Genomic DNA, 20,727 nt, shown 5'->3' with positions numbered 1-20,727 from the left:
GGTACGTCCTTCCCCTAGAGTCTTTCTTTCTCACTGGAATATATCTTTGAGTGTTATGAAATATCTCATTAAATGTCTGCCACTGCATCTCTACTGACACATCCCTTAACCTAATTTCCCAGTTCACTTTAGCCAGCTCTGTCTTCATGCCCTCATAATTGCCCTTACTTAAGTTTAAAACACTAGTCTTAGACTTACTCTTCTCTCCCTCAAATTGAATGTGAATTTCACAATCATATTGTGATCACTGCTACCTAGAGGCTCCTTTACAATGAGGTCATTAATTAATCCTGTCTCATTACACATCACCAGATCTAGAATAGCCTGCTCTCTGGTTGGCTCTAGAATGTGCTGCTCTAAGAAACTGTCCTGAAAGATTGTAAGAGTATTTTGAAAGCTAGGATTTGCCATTTGAGTACTATCTGGGTTCCTGAATAGGAAATGGGTTTAGAAGAAGGTTTCTTGGGTTAAAAAATGAATGATCATTTACTTTGATATACTGCCTTGTTTTTCTGATTGTTTATAGTTTTGAAGAATAGCTGCATTTATCAGGCCATTGCTGAAAGCTATCTATTACTGAAGATGATGATGATTCCTTGGTCGCCTGGCATATGGTTTAAGTGTTTTGTGAGAATTTTTTTTAATCATCCCCTTATTTTCTCCTCCTGTAGTGCTTCACATTTTCCCTGACCAACAGGAGGAGCAGAAGACCTACTTGATGATTGGCTACTGAATGGTCAAATGTGTTTGGGGTGACTGTCACCTCAGGTTTCCCTTTTTCCCTGTGGAGAAGTGCCTGGATTCCAAGCTGATAAGGTTGTCACTAGGAGGCCTTGCAAACCTTCATGCTATCTCCATGGCACTGTGTGATGGAGCTCCAATGCATTATACCACAATACTACCTGTGAGGGGATGTAAGGCATTCAGCCAGTGATGTTGAAGATTCAAACACTGGTTGATAGGATGCTCATCAAGATGAACACTAATAAAGAAAACTCATTATTTCAAAATAAATATTATTTCTTTTTTCTTTCTCCTAGCAAGTGGCTCAGACATCCAATAGTTTAGAAGAAGGACTAGATAATACTGCCTATTGGTGGGGTGAATGGGCCAAATGGACAGGATGCACCCGGACTTGTGGAGGAGGCATCAAAACACAAGAAAGATACTGTCTAAAGCAAAGGTAGAAACAAACACACATGTGTAGGGAGTGTGTATTTTATTACAGATTGACACAAAATGGGGACATCTGGTCAATAAATATTATGACAAAGGAATCTGAAATAAAGAGAAAATGCTGGCTGTGCACAGCAGGTCAGTCAGCATGTGTGAAGAGAAGACTGGTTAAAATGTTGGGTATAACTAATCGAGTAATAATGGGCTCGATTTTCAAATGGCAGTTGGTGGTGGGGGGGGGGGTCAGTGGGTGTGCGGCAAACCCCGATAATAAAATCTTACCGCTCCCCACGTGATCGCGTTAATTGGTAGCCCTTAACGTAGCTTCCGGATTTGCGGTCCGAAAGGTGGGCGGACTGCGCACCCACATGGCAGGTTGTTAGCTGGAGCGAGTCTATTTAAAGGACCATTGCTCCAATGGCTTTTGCTGGGGCAAAGACCAAAACGACACAATAGAGCAGCATAGGGGCAAGGCTGCTCCAAGATTTAATGATGCCTCACTTCAGGTGCTACTGGCTGGGGTGAGGAGGAGGAGGGAACTGTTTTACCTGGCCAATAGGAAGAAGTGCCCTGCTTCTGCCATCAAGAAGCCTGGCTCGAGGTGGCAGAGGTGGTCACCAGCAGCGGCAACATCTGTCTCACTTGGTCCAGCGCAGGAAGCGCTTCAGTGACCTATGTCAGCAAAAGTGAGCACACTTTCTGATTCTCCTGCATTCCATGTTCTACATCACTCCCAACTCATTTTGCACTGCCAAGACTACTCGATCACATCCCTCCTCAAACCCGCTTAAGGCTCATCCCCATTTGTGACCCCACTACTACCACTCACCCCAATCCTCATTCAGTCTCTGTCTCATACTCACCCTCTGATGCACCTCTTTCATGGTCAGCCTCACCCAAAACAATGCATTCATTGGTTGGCCACGTCACCATCACTCACTCACATGTCTGTACTTTCTCCCCTTCTAGGAGAAGAGAGCGCGAAATGCACGCGAGAGGGCGAGGACTGGAGCGGGGCGACAACAAATAGTGGTCCTCACGGACATGGAGGAGGAGGCCCAGGAGAACAGTCGCTCCCTTGAGTGCCTGTCTGTCGGGGACACAGAGACTGGCACCCCACAAACAGCTGGTGACACTACTTTAACACACATTACACACAACATGAATTGATGTTAACAATGATTGACATGTTGAACGCCTCATTTTGCTCATTGCATCATGATGCATCTGTGATGATACTTAACATTGCCTTCTGTTCTCTTCCAGGTCCTTCAACGACCGCAGTGATGGGAAAGGGCGATTCCTCAGAGGAACTCCCGCCTCTAAGGGCACATCATCACATCTTAGCGAGCCATCCACCAGCGCAGATACACACACCTCGGTGGGTCCTAGTAGTCAGTTAGTTGGGTTGGTACCTGGTGAGTCACCACACACAAGTGAGCACGAGCAGAGACTGGTGGCAGGGGCCGCTGTGGAGAGTCCACATCGGTGGGTGCACTCTTCTCCAGGCTCTGCTCAGCTGAACCCCAGGGGCCACCCTTTAAAAGGAGAATGATCGAGGGACAGCAGCACATTTGCAAGGTACTGGAACAGGTACCACACGCACTCTCCACAATAGCACAGAGGATGGAGGAGTCCAACTCTTGCATGAGTGGAATGGTGGCACAAGTACGGGAGGGAATCTCTGAGTTACTGTCACAGGGATATGCACAACTGTCTGAGACAGTGTCGCAGGTAATTACAGGAATGTCTGTGATAAAGAGGCGGTTAGCCTCCATTTAGCTTCAAGCACTGCTCACAAATGAGTCCATTCAGGCCCTGACAACGGCTGTTCGGACTCACTGTGAACAACATCCTGCTGCCTTAAGCAGGCTGACAGATATTTTAGAAGTGGTCTTCCAAGGTATCACACATGTCCTCCAAACTGTTCCCCATCAGGGTGGTAGGAGTGATTTGGGCCTGGCCCAAGAGAGGGATGATGGCGAAAGGGGACATGGAAGTGGGGACGTCACTCAAAGCGCCCCCATGTCTCACCCATGGTCCCCCGCTCAACCAGTACCCACAATGCTGCCTCCTCCAGGTGGCCTAGTCTGTCCCTGTGCAGGTGGAGCAGTCTTTGGAGGGGCCCTCACGGGCTCCAAAACCCAGAGGGCCTAGGCCGAAAGCATCTAAGCAGACAGGGCATGAACATGAGCACCCTGCCACTACCTCTGCTGCAGCCACAGGGGATGCACCACGTAGAAGTAGCAGGAAGAGAAAGGCTAAGTATTTGTGATCATGAAGGGTATGCACAATGTCACTTTTTCATTTCTATTTGGTTTTTGTTAAAGTCACATTAAATGTTATCATTCTCACCACTACTGTCACATCTTGCCCATTTTTGACTGGGTTTTGTGATAGTGCCCTTTCATGTGCTTCACCATGAATGGCAACACTTGATGCCACCCAGTGGGTCACTTTACAGTGGGTGTATGTGTGGTTGCAGGACTGTTTTGTGCAGGGTGTTGGCGCTGCTCTTTCTAGGTGGTCTGAGGACTGGGCTGTTCTCACTTTCTGATCTTCACCGTTCACAAGTGAGTGATTCCTTGGCCTCACGAGCAGCCAGTTGAGCTGCCGCTCTGCCCATGGGTGCGTCCTCCTGCTTCTCAATGGGGATGGCTGACGTGGATGAGGGGATGGGGCCTCCTCAACTGGTACCCCTCTCTGTAGCACCATGTTGTGCAGGATGCAATACACTACTATAATGTGACCCACTCTCGCTGGCGTGTATTGAAGCGCTCCCCCAGAGCAATCGAGGTACTGAAATCGCATTTTGAGCGGCCCTATCGCATGTTCAGTTATAGACCTGGTGGCGATGTGGCTATATCGACGCTGTTGCTCGCTGATGGGATTCCTCAGAGGTGTCATGAGCCACGTGCAGGGGGTATCCCTTGTCCCCGAGGAGCCAGCCCTTAAGGGTGTTCAGTGCGTGGAAGAGGTCCGGGATGTTGGATTCCCTCAATGAAGAAATCATGGCAGCTGTCAAGGAATCTGGCGCACACGTGAAAGAATCTTTTGCGGTGGTCACAAAGGAGCTGAGTGTTGACTGAGTGATACCCCTTTCTGTTGATGAACAATCCTGGCTCATGTGGAGGTGCTCAGATTGCTATATGGGTGCAATCGATTGCACCCTGTACCTGTGGGAAGCCAGCCACAGAGTGGAATCCCACTGCCCTCTCCGTCTGGCTGAGGTCGTCCATGGGGAAGTTGACATTATACGAGGCCCTGCGAAACAAGCAGTCGGTGACATGCGTTGTGCATTTGTGTGCAGATGACTGAGAGACCCCGGTGATGTCACCAGTGGCACCTTGGAATGATCCGGAGGTGAAGAAGTTGAGGGCAGTGGTGACTTTAACAACAATGGATAATGAAATGCTGCTTGCCCCAGCTGGGAGCAGCTCAGCATGAAGGAGGCTGCAGATGTCTGCAACCACCTGGTGACTCACTGTCAGCCTCCATATGCACTGCTCCTCAGAGGTCCAGGAAGCTGAGCCTCGGTCTGCAGACCCTCTGACGAGGGCAGTGCCTCCTGTGATGTTGCTCCCTCTGTGCTCTTGTGCAGGTCCCTGTGGTGCAGTGTTGTGGAGCTCCAAGTGGCGGAAGTGCACGCCATGCGTGGTGAGGATGGTGATGTTGCTCGTCTTCGGATGTAGTGGTGAATGCAGCCATCGCACCCCCCTTCCTGATGGTGTCAGTTTGTGGGGGTCCGAAAAGTTGGTAAATATGCGTAAACTGAAGGTTTCCATTCAGAATTCAAGAATTTTCAGTCTAAACAGAGAATTCCCAGCCAAAGGTTTGTCTGAGAGAACTGAGTGCCCTTCTGCAATAACTTACCTTTTATCCCCATTAGTCAAATGTCCAAATGGCTGCCAGCTGAAACGCGTCTCCTACAACATGGAGTGTTTCCCACAGCTGGGAAACACGCTGAGGCTGAATGAAAATCGTTCCACTGCCTCAATCACCATGAAATGAACAAGTTCAACGATGTTTATAAGTGCTTTAAATATTAAAGCCAGCGGGACTGCCACATTCTGGAAGCACGCGCGCACAGATGCGTCCGCGTGAGACGCGGCAGTCGGTGAGTTGGAGCTGGCTTCCTTACCTGCTCGGGATTTTCTCATTTTTCCCAGCCCCCAACTCACCCGCTCTTTGATTTGAAATTCGAGCCCTTTATGACTAATTGTTTCTGTTTTGTTTTTGTCCCACATTTCAAAGTATTTTCCCCCTCTCTTTCTTCCACACCATCCATCTCTCCTGCCAGTGGGCAGCTCACTGACCCACTCCCACACCCTTTGCAGTGCCAACATTCAGCTGACCCCTAAATGGTATAAAAGGGCAGCCCAGGGTGACTTGCCCACTGATTATTTTCTTTACTCAGTGTCTCATCCTGGAAACACAACCCATGTCAGGAGGTCACTTTAAAGGGCATGGTAAAAATGAGCACGTTCTTATTACTCTGAAACAGTGCCTTAGGAGTACCAGCATGCAATATTTTAATCACTTTCAAGATCCAACAAAGCCTGTGCGACCCCTACTTCTGCCAATCTAGTGTATGCAGAACATTTTTCCCTCAGCGGCATTGACGGTGCAGTTAATCTATTCTGATTCTACCCAAAATTATTATCGCTTTCACAAGTATACATATGAATGTCTTGTATATACTTTCTGCTGCTTCCCCCCACCCCCCCCCCCCCCCCCACCCCGTCACCTGTCTGGCAACTACTGTTTTTTTTCCCTTCTTCCAAATCGGTTCCTTTTGCTCTCTCTCCCACCCAATTCCTACAGCTTCCTCCTTTGCATCTGCTGTCAAGGCTCTCTGAGCTACTGTGCTCTGCTCCCTGACATTCCCTCCCTAATTACCCAGAGTAGCTATCTCCTCTACTTTTAATATCCACCTCAGAACCTTTTACTTTAGCCACCCTCTTTCCATCCCTTAACTTTCCTATTCTCCCCCTTTTCCATCTGATTGTTGTTAATTGTTTTTTCTTTTGCTATGTAAAGTGCTTTAAGATGTATTTCAGTACATGAGCAGAGCTATAGAAATACAAATTTTTTTTTATTATAAAAGGGAGGTGTTGAGTACAATCTTAACAAATTCTACTTCAACCACTAGGGGAGGGACACTGAGAGTAAACAGTGTGGTGGTCATTTTGTGACAGTTTAAAACGGGCGGGGGGCGGGGGGCGTGGGGGTGGGTAGCGAATCGGCAGCCTGTTTTACATCTCTTCCGATTTTTATTTCCATTGACCTCGTTGACTGACAGTGTTATAGGTAGGGTAATACCCTGATGGGATGTAGGTAGAGTATTGTCATACTAGTGGATCCTAAGTATCACAGGTCATAGATAGCACCTGTACCGATCTCAGAACTATGGAGAGTGTTTTGATGGTTGTTTGATGAGTGTAGAGACTGTAGGCACTTGAGAGTCATAGAATCATAGAAGTTTACAACATGGAAACAGGCCCTTCGGCCCAACATGTCCATGTCGCCCAGTTTATACCACTAAGCTAGTCCCAATTGCCTGCACTTGACCCATAACAATGTTTTGCATAATTGAGTGAGTCAGATATCATTGGTATAAGTAGGCACTCTAAAGTTACTGGTCAGAATAGGTGAAACTGTTATGATAAATCAGTGAAATATAAAGATACGGTGGGATTTTCTTCTTTGGGACAGAGTAGCAATGGAGCAGGACTACTGCCCAACCCTGACTTATTTCCTGGAGTTGGGGGTCCTTAGTGATGTAGGGCAAAGTCTCAGCAGAATTCTCACCACTGATAGGTAGCCCAACATTTAGAGGCTGGAAGATCCCACTACAGCACCAGAAGAGGTGGAACAGGAGCTGAAGGGGCGGAAGAGCCATGGCGAAGAATCTCAGCTGTAATTTTGTAGGAGTTTGGCCAGAAATGGAGGGAGAGGAGGCCTTGCTAGGCCCTCACCATTCATCAGAAGACATTAGGGGCTTCACCATCACCACCCTGGGCCTACTGCCACCATCCACCAGGAACAGCAATAACTGGCGGACAGGAGGGAACTGGGCTGGGAGGCCAGTCCCTGCCACATGGTCAGCATTGGCACGTGGTAGGCAGGGAAGGGGCGACTTGTGGTGGTCCCAGTGAGGTTAGGGTGGGGAGGTGGCATTAAGCCTCACTGCCCTATTTTCTTGCCGCAGTTTGCCCCGATGATCGCCAAAGAAAATCCAGCCCATGGTCTTAAATCTTTCATTAGGCTCAAAGCTGACAGCATTTGATAGAATGGAGAGCTGACAATTCCTTTTACTCTTCCTGTGAAAATGATTTTGCAATAAATTATACAAATATTTTTATTCTTATTCTGTAAATGTATTGAAAATTTCTAATCAGTTTATTTGGAGAGATTTTATGGGATGAACAATAAAGATACAAATTTATCTCAACCACACAATACTTGAATATAATAAATGTTTCTGTGTGTTTTATTTAGCAGAAGGATAGCAGTGATGGGAACTGATAACCAGACTTGTACAGGCACTTCTAAAAGATATCAGCTGTGCAATATACAGGTCAGTGGAACCACTCACTTTCTGCTACCATATAGCTAAAAGCTCTTTATCTGAATGCACGGAGCATTCGTAACAAGATAGATGAATTAGTTGCAGAAATAGAGATCAATGGGTTTGATCTAATAGCCATTACAGAGACATGGGGCATGATTTTAAAAGGAAAAAACTGGTGGGTTGGGGGCAGAGGGGCAATCAAAATCTCTGTTTTTGGGAGCGGGCAGACATCCCGGCTGGAATCTGCACATTTTTGAATGAGACTTGGGCAAATTTGTGTGCGTGCGTACAGCAGTGACTAGGAAGTCCCGTCCCCACTTAATCCGGCGGGCTGATAATTAAAGGAGCAAATGTATCTCATTGAGTTACTTAAGGTAGTTTATTTTTTGTGTTTTGGATAGTTAAAAAGATTTTAACATTATCTGGGCGACTTTCCCATGGCTTCTGATTCACACCTGGCGAAACCAGATGGGAAGGGCTGAATCAGTGGAAAAATAAAATAAATTAATTAAAATTACATTTCCCATTAAAAACAAATTAAATAAACATACCTTAAAAAAACAAAGTTGCCTGGACGCCCCCCTCCCCGACTCTGATCCCAATGCCTGCCCCCTGATCCTGATGTCTGCACTCTAATCTTTGTTACCCCCCATCTCTATCCTAACTGTCGATGAGGTGTCTCTCTCTTTATTCCCCCGCACTTTTCCCCCCCCCCTCCTCCTTCTCCTCCCCCCCCCCCCCCCCCCCCCCCACAAAACACACCTTGGATGTACAGCTCCTGTCGGCAGCCAGCCTGTCAATCAGGCGGGCTGCCGGGTGCAAAACTTGGAAGAGGCTTTGATTGGCCTTCTGCCTACTTCCCTTCTGGATTTGGTGCCCGCAAGTCACTCCCCCGCCCCCCCCCCCCAGCCCCGACTCTTCCCGCGGGAATATTAAAATTGTGCCCATGGTTTCAAAGTGACCAAGGTTGGGAACTAAATATCAGTAGAGGAAAAAGTACTTGAAAAACTAATGGGACTAAAAGCAGATAAATCCCCTGGACCTGATGGCTTACATCCAAGCGTTCTAAAAGAAGTGGCTGCAGAAATAGTGGATGCATTGGTTACAATCTTCCAAAATTCCCTAGGTTCTAGAATGATCCAGCTGATTGGAAGGTAGCAAATGTAACCCCGCTATTCAAGAAAGGAGAGAAAGAGAAAACGGGGAACTGCAACTACAGGCCAGTTAGCCTCACATCGGTCGTGGAAAATGCTGGAATCCATTATTAAGGAAGTGGTAACAGGACCCTAAGAACATCATAATATGATTAGGCAGAGTCAACATGGTTTTATGAAAGGGAAATAGTGTTTGAGAAATTTATTGAAGTTTTTTGAGGCGTAACTAGCAGGGTAAATAAAAGGGATCCAGTGGATTTTCAAAAGGCATTCAATAAGGTGTCACATAAAAGGTTGTTACACAAGATGAGGTCTCATGGGATTGGGGGTAACATTAGCATGGATAGAGGATTGGTTAATGGACAGAAAACAGAGAGTAGGGATAAACGGGTAAACTAGTGGGGTGCCACAAGGATCAGTGCTTGGGCCTCAGCTATTTACAATCCATATTAATGACTTAGATGAAGGGGCCGAGTGTAATGTATCCAAGTTTGCTGATGATACAAAGCTAGGTGGAAAGTAAGCTGTGAGGAGGACACAAAGTCTGCAAAGAGATACAGACAGGTGAAGCGAGTGGGCAAGAAGGTGTCAGATGGAGTATAATGTGGGGAAATGTGAGGTTATTCACTTTGGTAGGAAGAATAGAAAAACAGAATATTTTTTAAATGGTGAGAAACTATAAAATGTTGGTGTTCAGAGAGACTTTGGTGTCCTTGTACAAGAAACCCAAAAAGTTAGCATGCAGATACAGCAAGCAATCAGGAAAGCAAATGGCATGTTGGCCTTTATTGCAAGGGGGTTGGAGTACAAGAGTAAGGAAGTCTTATTACAATTGTACAGGGCTTTGCTGAGACCTCACCTGGAGTACTGTGTACAGTTTTGGTCTCCTTACCTAGGGAAGGATATACTTGCCTTAGAGGCGGTGCAACAAAGGTTTGCTAGATTAATTCCTGGGATGAGAGGGTTGTCCTTTTGAGGAGAGGTTGAGTGGAATGGGCCTATACTCTCTGGAGTTTAGAAGAATGAGAGGTGATCTCATTGAAACATATAAGATTCTGAGGGGGCTTGACAGGGTAGATGCTGAGAGGATGTTTCCCCCGGCTGGACAGTCTTGAACTAGGGGACATAGTCGCAGGATAAGGGGTCGGCCATTTAAGACTGAGATGAGGAGGAATTTCTTCACTCAGGGGGTTGTGAATCTTTGGAATTCTCTACCCCAGAGGGCTGTGGATGCTGAGTCATTGAGTATATTCAAGGCTGAGATAGATAGATTTTTGGACTCTAGGGGAATCAAAGGGAATGGGGATCGGACAGGAAAATGGAGTGGAGGTCGAAGAACAGTTTGAGGGGCCGTATGGCCTACTCCTGCTCCTATTTCTTATGTTCTTAGACACTAGGGTACGGTCAAAATGCATGGAAACACTTAATGGAAGTGTGCTATATGGGAAAGATCTGATGGCTGGGAGCGTGGTACATGGGAAACTGGCAACGTTTGGGAATGTGCCACGTGGGGAACTGGCATCGTTTGGGAATGTGCCACGTGGGGAACTGGCATCGTTTGGGAATGTGCCACGTGGGAAACTGGCATCGTTTGGGAATGTGCCATGTGGGGAACTGGCATCGTTTGGGAATGTGCCACGTGGGGAACTGGCATCGTTTGGGAATGTGCCACGTGGGGAACTGGCATCGTTTGGGAATGTGCCACGTGGGAAACTGGCATCGTTTGGGAATGTGCCATGTGGGGAACTGGCATCGTTTGGGAATGTGCCATGTGGGGAACTGGCAACGTTTGGAATGTGCCACATGGGGAACTGGCAACGTTTGGGAATGTGCCACATGGGGAACTGGCAACGTTTGGGAATGTGCCACGTGGGCAACTGGCAACGTTTGGGAATGTGCCACGTGGGGAACTGGCATTGTTTGGGAATGTGCCACGTGGGGAACTGGCAACGTTTGGGAATGTGCCACGTGGGCAACTGGCAACGTTTGGGAATGTGCCACGTGGGGAACTGGCATTGTTTGGGAATGTGCCACGTGGGGAACTGGCATTGTTTGGGAATGTGCCATACAGTAACAGACAGAAAGGGGTAGAAATTGGTCCTGGGCGGTATCTCATCGCCCGCCTGTCATACTCCCTCCTCCAACCCCGTTATACCGCCCACCCCCCCCCCCTCCCGGTCCGTTATAACCCCCCCCCCCCGTCATAACCCCCATCCCCCCCCCCCGTTATAACCCCCCTTCCCCCCCATTCCTTAATCCCCCCCCCCCCCCCCCGGTCCTATACCCCCCCGTCCGTCCGTCATACCCCCCCGTCCAACTGTCATACCCCCGTCCGTCCGTCCGTTATACCCCCCCTCCGTCCGTTATACCCCCCCCCCCCCCCCGCCCGTTATACCCCCCCCCCCCCCGGTCCGTTATCCCCCCCCCCGTCCGTTCTACCCCCCTGCCCCCCCCGTCCGTTCTACCCCCCTGCCCCCCCCGTCCGTTCTACTCCCCTGCCCCCCCGCTCCGTTCTACTCCCCTGCCCCCCCCGTCCGTTATACCCCCCCCCCCCGTCCGTTATACCCCCCGTCCGTTATACCCCCCGTCCGTCCGTTATACCCCCCCCGTCCGTTATACCCCCCCCCCCCCGTCCGTTATACCCCCCCCCCCCGTCCGTTATACCCCCCCCCCCGTCCGTTATACCCCCCCCCGTCCGTTATACCCGCCCCCCCCCCGTCCGTTATACCGCCCCCCCCCCCCCCCGGTCCGTTATACCCCCCGTCCGTCCGTTATACCCGTCCGTCCGTCCGTTATACCGCCCCCCCGTCCGTTATACCGCCCCCCCGTCCGTTTATACCGCCCCCCCGTCCGTTATACCCCCCCGTCCAACTGTCATACCCCCGTCCGTCCGTCCGTTATACCCCCCCCCCCCCCCCCCCCCCGCCCGTTATACCCCCCCTCCGTATACCCCCCCCCCCCCCCCCCCCGGTCCGTTATCCCCCCCCCCCCCCCCGTCCGTTCGACCCCCCTGCCCCCCCCGTCCAGTTATACCCCCCCCCCCCGTCCGTTATACCCCCCGTCCGTCCGTTATAACCCCCCCGTCCGTTATCCCCCCCCGTCCGTTATACCCCCCCCCCCCCGTCCGTTATAACCGTCCCCCGTCCGTTATACCGCCCCCCCCGTCCGTTATACCCCCCCCCCCCCCCCCCCCCCCCCGTCCGTTATACCCCCCCCCCCCCCCCGTCCGTTATACCCCCCGTCCGTCCGTTATACCCCCCCCCCGTCCGTTATACCCCCCCCCCCGTCCGTTATACCCCCCCCCCCCGTCCGTTATACCCCCCCCCCCGTCCGTTATACCCCCCCGTCCGTCCGTTATACCCCCCGTCCGTCCGTTATACCCCCCCCCGTCCGTTATACCCCCCCCCCCCCCCCGTCCGTTATACCCCCCGTCTGTCCGTTATACCCCCCCCCCCGTCCGTTATACCCCCCCCCCCCCCCCCCCCCGTCCGTTATACCCCCCCCCCACGTCCGTTATACCGCCCCCCCGTCCGTTATACCCCCCCCCCGTCCGTTATACCCCCCCCCCCGTCCGTTATACCCCCCCCGTCCGTTATAACCCCCCCCCCCGTCCGTTATACCCCCCCCCCCGTCCGTTATAACCCCCCCCCCCCCCGTCCGTTATAACCCCCCCCCCCGTCCGTTATACCCCCCCCCCCGTCCGTTATACCCCCCCCCCCCCCCCCCCCCCCCGTCCGTTATACCCCCCGTCCGTCCGTTATACCCCCCCCGTCCGTTATACCCCCCCCGTCCGTCCGTTATACCGCCCCCCCGTCCGTTATACCGCCCCCCCCCCCCCCCCCCGTCCGTTATACCGCCCCCCCGTCCGTTATACCCCCCCCCCCCCCCCCCCCCCCCCGTCCGTCCCGTTATACCCCCCCCCCCCCCCCCCCCCGGTCCGTTATACCCCCCCCCCCCCCCCCGGTCCGTTATACCCCCCCCCCCCCCCCCCCGTCCGTTATACCCCCCCCGTCCAACTGTCATACCCCCGTCCGTCCGTTTATAACCCCCCACCCCCCCCCCCCCCCCCCCCCCCCCCGCCCGTTATACCCCCCCCCCCCCCCCCCCCCCCCCCGGTCCGTTATTCCCCCCCCCCCCCCCCGTCCGTTATACCCCCCCCCCCCCCCCCCCGGTCCGTTATACCCCCCCCCCCCCCCGGTCCGTTATACCCCCCGTCCGTCCGTTATACCCCCCCGTCCGTTATACCCCCCCCCCCCCCCCCGTCCGTTATACCCCCCGTCCGTCCGTTATACCCCCCCCCCCCGTCCGTTATATACCCCCCCCCCACGTCCGTTATACCCCCCGTCTGTCCGTTAAACCCCCCCCCCCCCGTCCGTTATACCCCCCCCCCCCCCGTCCGTTATACCCCCCCCCACGTCCGTTATACCGCCCCCCCGTCCGTTATACCCCCCCCCGTCCGTCCGTTATAACCCCCCGTCCGTCCGTTATACCCCCCCCCCGTCCGTATACCCCCCCCCCCCCCCCCCGTCGTTATACCCCCCCCCCCCGTCCGTTATACCGCCCCCCCCGTCCGTTATACCCCCCCCCCCCCGTCCGTTATACCCCCCCCCCCCCCCCGTCCGTTATAACCCCCCCCCCCCCGTCCGTTATACCCCCCCCCCCCCGTCCGTTATACCCCCCCCCCCCCCCCCCGTCCGTTATACCCCCCGTCCGTCCGTTATACCCCCCCCCCGTCCGTTATACCCCCCCCCCCCCGTCCGTTATACCCCCCCCCCCCCCGTCCGTTATACCCCCCGTCCGTCCGTCATACCCCCCCCCCCCGTCCGTTATACCGCCCCCCCGTCCGTTATACCCCCCTGCCCCCCCCCGTCCGTTCTACCCCCCTGCCCCCCCCCCGTCCGTTATACCCCCCGTCCGTTATACCCCCCCGTCCGTCTGTTATACCCCCCCGTCCGTTATACCCCCCCCCCCCCGTCCGTTATACCCCCACCCCCCCGTCGTTATACCCCCACCCCCCCCGTCCGTTATACCCCCCCCCGTCCGTTATACCGCCCCCCCCGTCCGTTATACCGCCCCCCGTCCGTTATACCCCCCCCCCCCCGTCCGTTATACCCCCCCTGCCCCCCCCCCCGTCCGTTATACCCCCCCCCCCCCCCGTCCGTTATACCCCCCGTCCGTCCGTTATACCCCCCCCGTCCGTTATACCCCCCCGTCCGTCCGTTATAACCGCCCCCCCGTCCGTTATACCCGCCCCCCCCGTCCGTTATACCCCCCCCCCCCGTCCGTCCGTTATACCCCCTCCCCCCCCCCCCCGTCCGTTATACCCCCCCCCCCCCGGTCCGTTTATACCCCCCCCCCCCCGGTCCGTTATACCCACCCCCCCCCCCCCCCCGTCCGTTATACCCCCCCTCCGTTATACCCCCCCCCCCCCCCCCCCCCCCCCCAGTCCGTTATCCCCCCCCCCCCCGTCCGTTCTACCCCCCTGCCCCCCCGTCCGTATACCCCCCCCCCCCGTCCGTCCGTTATACCCCCCCCGTCCGTTATACCCCCCCCCCCGTCCGTTATACCCCCCGTCCGTCCGTTATACCCCCCCCGTCCGTTATACCGCCCCCCGTCCGTTATACCGCCCCCCCGTCCCGTTATACGCCCCCCCGTCCGTTATACCCCCCGTCCGTCCGTTATACCGCCCCCCCGTCCGTTATACCGCCCCCCCCGTCCGTTATACCCCCCCCCGTCCGTTATACCCCCCCCGTCCGTTATACCCCCCGTCCGTCCGTTATACCCCCCCCCCCGTCCGTAATACCCCCCCCCCCCCCCCCGTCCGTTATACCCCCCGTCCGTCCGTTATACCCCCGTCCGTCCGTATACCCCCCCCCCCCCCCCCCGTCCGTTATACCCCCCCGTCCGTCCGTTATACCCCCCCCCCGTCCGTTATAACCGCCCCCCCCGTCCGTTATACCGCCCCCCGTCCGTCCGTTATACCCCCCCCCCCCCCCCCCCCGTCCGTTATACCGCCCCCCCGTCCGTTATACCCCCCCCCGTCCGTCCGTTATACCCCCCCCCCCCCCCGTCCGTTATACCCCCCCCCCCGGTCCGTTATACCCCCCCCCCCGTCCGTTATACCCCTCCCCGTCCGTTATACCCCCCTCCCCGTCCGTTATACCCCCCTCCCCGTCCGTTATACCCCCCTCCCCGTCCGTTATACCCCCCTCCCCGTCCGTTATACCCCCCTCCCAGTCCGTTATAACCCCCCCCCCAGTCCGTTATACCCCCCCCAGTCCGTTATACCCCCCCCCCCAGTCCGTTATACCCCCCCCCAGTCCGTTATACCCCCCCCCCAGTCCGTTATACCCCCCCCCAGTCCGTATACCCCCCCCAGTCCGTTATACCCCCGCCCCGTCCGTTATACCCCAACCCCGTCCGTTATACCCCAACCCCGTCCGTTATACCCCAACCCCGTCCGTTATACCCCAACCCCGTCCGTTATACCCCAACCCCGTCCGTTATACCCCAACCCCGTCCGTTATACCCCAACCCCGTCCGTTATACCCCAACCCCGTCCGTTATACCCCAACCCCGTCCGTTATACCCCAACCCCGTCCGTTATACCCCAACCCCGTCCGTTATACCCCACCCCCGTCCGTTATACCCCAACCCTGTCCGTTAAACACCCCCCCCCCCCCGTCCGTTAAACACCCCCCCCCCACCCCCTCGTCCGCTTAAATACCCCCAACCCCCCCCTCCCCGTCCGTTATACCCCCCAGTCCGTTATACCCCACCACCCCCCAACATTTAGTCCCATTGCCTTCAGTAACATGGTCAGTGTGATACCGCCTGCTTAGTACTATCGCCCGAGACCAATTCCTACATGGGTAATGGCTGATGGCTGGAATGCACTACATGGGGAAACAACCATAACTGGGAGGCTGCTAGGTGGGGAACATGGCTGGCACTGTGTTATATGAATACACAATGTTTGGGAGCGTGCCACACAAAAACAGATGATGGCTGATAGTGAACTACACAGGGAACAGACAATGTCTGGGTATGAGAAACATGAACAGACAATATCTGTGAATGTTCCACACAGGAACAGACAATAGCTGGGAGTGCACCAGTATGGGGAAAGGGGGAGGGGAATGCTGCAGAGTGGATGGCTCTTTCAGAGAACCAGCACAGGTATGATAGTAGGGCAATAATAGTAGGGGACTTCAACTACCCGAACATCAACTGGGATTCAAACAGTGTGAGGGGCACAGAGGGCGCAAAATTCTTGATCGGTGTCCAGGAGAACTTTTTTAGCCAGTACGTGACAAGCCCAACAAGAGGGGATGCAATTCCAGATTTAGTCCTGGGAAATGAAGATGGGCAAGTGGGTGAAGTGACAGTGGGTGACCATATTGGGGATAGTGACCACAATTCAGTTAGTTTTAGCATTATTATGAAAAGGACAGAGTTAAATCAGGAGTAAACGTTTTAAATTGGGGAAGGCAAATTTTACAGAACTAAGAGGTGATTTGACGGAAGTGGACTGGACACAACTACTTGAGAAATCAGTGGGAGGCACTAAAAAGTGAAATTCTACAGGTATAATGCAGACATGTCCTCTCAAAGAAAAAGGGTGGCACTACCAAATTTAGAGCCCCCTGGTTGTCTAGAAGTATACGGGGCAAGATATAGCAGGAAAAAGAAAGCTTATGACTGTCACAGAAAAGTAAATACTGAAGAAAGCCCAGAGGAGTATAGAAAGTACAGGGATGACGTAAAAAAGGAAATAAGGAAAGCAAAGAGAGGGCATGAAAAAATATTAGCTAGTAAGATTAAAGAAAACCCAAAGATGTTTTATCAGTACATTAAGAACAAGAGGATAGCTAAGGAAAAGGTGGGACCTATCAGGGATGATAAGGGTAACTTGTGTGTAGAAGCAGAGGATGTGGGTAGGGTTTTAATGAATATTTTGTCTTCGTATTCACAAAGAAAGGGATGATCCGGAAGTAGTAGTTAAAGAGGAGAGGTGTGTAATATTGGATAAGGTAAACATAATGAGAGAGGAAGTACTAGAGGGACTGGAATCCTTGAAGGCTGATAAGTCACCAGGGCCAGATGGATTGTTTCTTAGGCTATTGAAGGAAGCCAGGGAGGAAATAGCGGATGCTCTGAGGATCATTTTCCAATCCTCACTGGATACAGGGGAGGTACCGGAGGACTGGAAGACTGCAAACGTAGTACCATTGTTTAAAAAGGGTACGAGGGAAAGGCCGAACAATTATAGGCCGGTCAGTCTTACCTTGGTGGTGGGCAAACTATTAGAATCAATACTGAGAGATAGGATAAACTGTCACTTGGAAAGGCATGGTTTAATCAGGGATAGTCAGCATGGATTTGTTCAGGGAAGGTCATGCCGTACAAATCTGATTGAATTCTTTGAGGAAGTGACAAGGAGGATTGATGAGGATAGTGCAATGGATGTTGTCTACATGGATTTTAGTAAGGCATTTGACAAGGTCCCTCATGGCAGACTGGTCAGAAAGGTAAAAGCCCATGGGACACAGGGAAATGTGGCGAATTGGATCCAAAATTGGCTCAGTAACAGGAAACAAAGGGTAAAAGTCGATGGATGTCTTTGCGAATGGAAATCCGTTTCCAGTGGTGTGCCACAGGGCTCAGTGTTGAGTCCCTTGCTGTTTGTGGTATATATTAATGATTTGGACTTGAATGTAGGGGGCATGATTGGCAAATTTGCAGACGACACAAAAATTGTCCGTGTAGTTGATAGTGAAGAGGATAGCTGTAGACTCCAAGAAGATATCAATGGGTTGGTGGAGTGGGCAGAAAAGTGCCAAATGGAGTTCAACCCGGAGAAGTGTGAGGTAATGCACTTCAGGAGAGCAAACAGTAAAAGGGAATACACAGTAAACGGGAATATATTGATGGGGTAGAGGAAGTGAGAGACCTTGGAGTGCATGTGTACAGGTCCCTGAAGGTGTCAGTACAGGTAGATGAGGTTGTGAAGAAGGCATACGGAATGCTCTCCGTTATTAGCGGAGGTATAGAATACAAAAGCAGGGATGTAATGATGGAACTGTATAAAACGCTGGTAAGGCCACAGCTGGAGTATTGTGCGCAGTTCTGGTCACCACATTACAGGAAGGACGTAATTGCTCTGGAGAGAGTGCAGAGAAGATTTACAAGAATGTTGCCAGGGCTTGAAAATTTCAGCTACGAGGAGAGATTGGATAGGCTGGGGTTGTTTACCTTGGAGCAGAGGAGGCTGAGGGGAGACTTGATTGAGGTGTACAAAATTGAGGGGCCTAGATAGAGTAGACAGGAAGTACCTGTTTCCCCTAGCGGAGAGTTCAAGAAGTAGAGGCCATAGATTTAAGCTGATTGGCGGAAGGATTAGAGGGAACATGAGGAAAATCTTTTTTACCCAGAGGGTGGTGGGTGTATGGAATTCGCTGGCGGAATTGGTGGTAGAGACAGGGACTCCCAACTCTTTTTAAAAAGTACCTGGACCTGCACCCAAAGTGCTGTAAGCTGCAGGGCTACGGACCAGATGCTGGAAGGTGAGATTAGAATGGGCACCTGGTTGTTCTTCGAGCCGGCGCGGACACAATGGGCCGAATGGCCCCCTTCTGTTCTGTAAAACTCCATGATCTCAGGATTCTATTGGGAGAAATAAGATTTATTTCATTTTAATTTTTTACAGAATAGCAAATAGGAATCACACCCAGTCTTATTGACCATAAGATCGTTCCACTCAAGAAAAAAATTTAGAATTGTATACAGTTCTTCCAAATGCTGTTTCCAGCTTCCCCCGTGTCTGTTCCCCCTGAGGGAAGAGTGACCATAACATGATAGAATTCTTCATTAAGATGAAAAGTGAAGTAGTCCAATCCGAAACTAGGGTCCTAAATCTAAACAAAGGAAACTACGAAGGTATGAGGAGTGAGTTGGTTCTGATAGATTGGGAGCTTCATTAAAAGGCATGACGGTGGACAGGCAATGGCTAACATTTAAGGAATGAATGCATGAATTGCAACAGTTATACATTCCCTTCTGGCGCAAAAACACAAAAGGAAAAGTGGCCCAACCATGGCTAACAAAAGAAATGAAGGATAGTATTAGATCCAAAGAGGAGTCATATAAAGTTGCCAGAAAAAGTAGCAAGCCTGAGGATTGGGAGCAGTTTAGAATTCAGCAAAAAAGGACCAAGAGATTGATTAAGAGGGGAAAAATAGAGTATGAGAGTAAACTTGCAAGGAACATAAAAGTGGACTGTAAAAGCTTCTCCAAGTATGTAAAAAGAAAAAGATTAGTGAAGACAAATGTAGGTCCCTTACAGTCAGAAACGGGAGAATTTATAATGGGGAACAAGGAAATGACAGGGCAATTAAACAAATACTTTGGTTCTGTCTTCACGGAAGAGGACACAAATAACTTGCCAGAAATGCGAGGGAACCAAGGGACTAGTGAGAAGGAGGAATTAAAGGAAATTAGTATTAGTAAAAAAAATAGTACTGGAGAAATTAATGGGACTGAAAGCCGATAAATCCCCAGGTCCTGATAATCTGCATCCCAGAGTATTAAAGGAGGTAGCCATGGAAATAGTGGATGCATTAGTTGTCATCTTCTAAAATTCTTTAGATTATGGAACAGTTCCTGCAGATTGGAGGGTGGCAAATGTAACCCCACTATTTAAAAAAGGAGGGAGAGAGAAAACACGGAACGACAGACCGGTTAGCCTAACATCAGCAGTCGGGAAAATGCTGGAGTTTATTGTAAAAGATGTGATAACAGGACATTTAGAAAATATCAACTGGATTAAATGAACTACAGGCACAAATTCAAATTGGAGGGTATGACATGATAGCTATTACTGAGACATGGCTACAGTTTGGTCAGGATTGGGAACTAAATATACCAGGTTATAAGGTCTACAGGAGAGATGGGGAAAATGGAAGAGGGGAAGGAGTAGCCTTAGTGATTAGAGATGAAATCACTTCAATGATAAAGGGGGATATAACGAGGGGTAAGCAGCCAACAGAAACCTTATGGGTTGAATTGAGAAATAGGAAAGGATCTCAGACTATAGTGGGAGTTGCGTATAGGAGCCCTGGCAGCAGCTCTGAAGTGCTAGATTGTATAAATGCAGAGATTAGACAAGTGTGTAACAAAGGCATGGTGGTTTTAATGGGGGACTTTAACCTTCACATAGATTGGGAAATGCAGACTAGCAACTGTCAGAAAGGTAGTGAATTTCTTGAGTGTGTCCGGGATAGTTTTCTACAGCAGTGTGTCCTAGAGGCAACAAGGGGGCAAGCCATACTAGATTTAGTAATGAGTAATGAACCAGATTTAGTTAACAGCTTAACTGTGCGTGAACATCTACCCAATAGCGATCATAACATGATTGAGTTCAAGGTAGTGTTTGAAAGGGAGAAAAGTGAATCAGATGCTAAGATTCTAGACTTGGGTCAGGCCGACTTCAATGGGATGCGACAGAGACTGTCCACAGTAAACTGGGCAAATCTGTTAATGGGTAAAACGACTGATGATAGTGGGAAATGTTTAAAGAAACATTTAACGTGATACAGAACCGGTTTATACCCCTGAGGGGCAAGAACTCTACTTGCCATAAAAAACAGCCATGGACAACTAAAGAGGTAAGGGACAGTATAAGACATAAGGAAAGGGCATACAAAAAGGCAAAAAATGGCACAGATCCTGGCGAATGGGAAAGATACAAAGATCAACAAAGGGTCACAAAACAGATAGTAAGAGCTACAAAAAGAGAGTATGAAAAGAAACTTGCAAGGGATA

The 20,727-nt window shown here is 51.5% G+C and overlaps 1 protein-coding gene across 1 annotated transcript in view; it reads left to right on the top strand.

The window, feature by feature from the left end:
* Positions 1-20,727, top strand: part of LOC137300749 (ADAMTS-like protein 2) — a 115,782-nt gene that overhangs the window by 12,246 nt on the left and 82,809 nt on the right. Inside the window, 2 exon segments of the mRNA XM_067970022.1 lie at positions 1,041-1,183; positions 7,681-7,756. Coding sequence (XP_067826123.1) covers positions 1,041-1,183; positions 7,681-7,756 — 219 coding nt within the window.

The sequence above is a fragment of the Heptranchias perlo genome, chromosome 31, assembly GCF_035084215.1.
Source record: "Heptranchias perlo isolate sHepPer1 chromosome 31, sHepPer1.hap1, whole genome shotgun sequence".
NCBI lineage: Eukaryota > Metazoa > Chordata > Chondrichthyes > Hexanchiformes > Hexanchidae > Heptranchias > Heptranchias perlo.
This window is presented reverse-complemented; position numbering and strand designations above follow the sequence as displayed.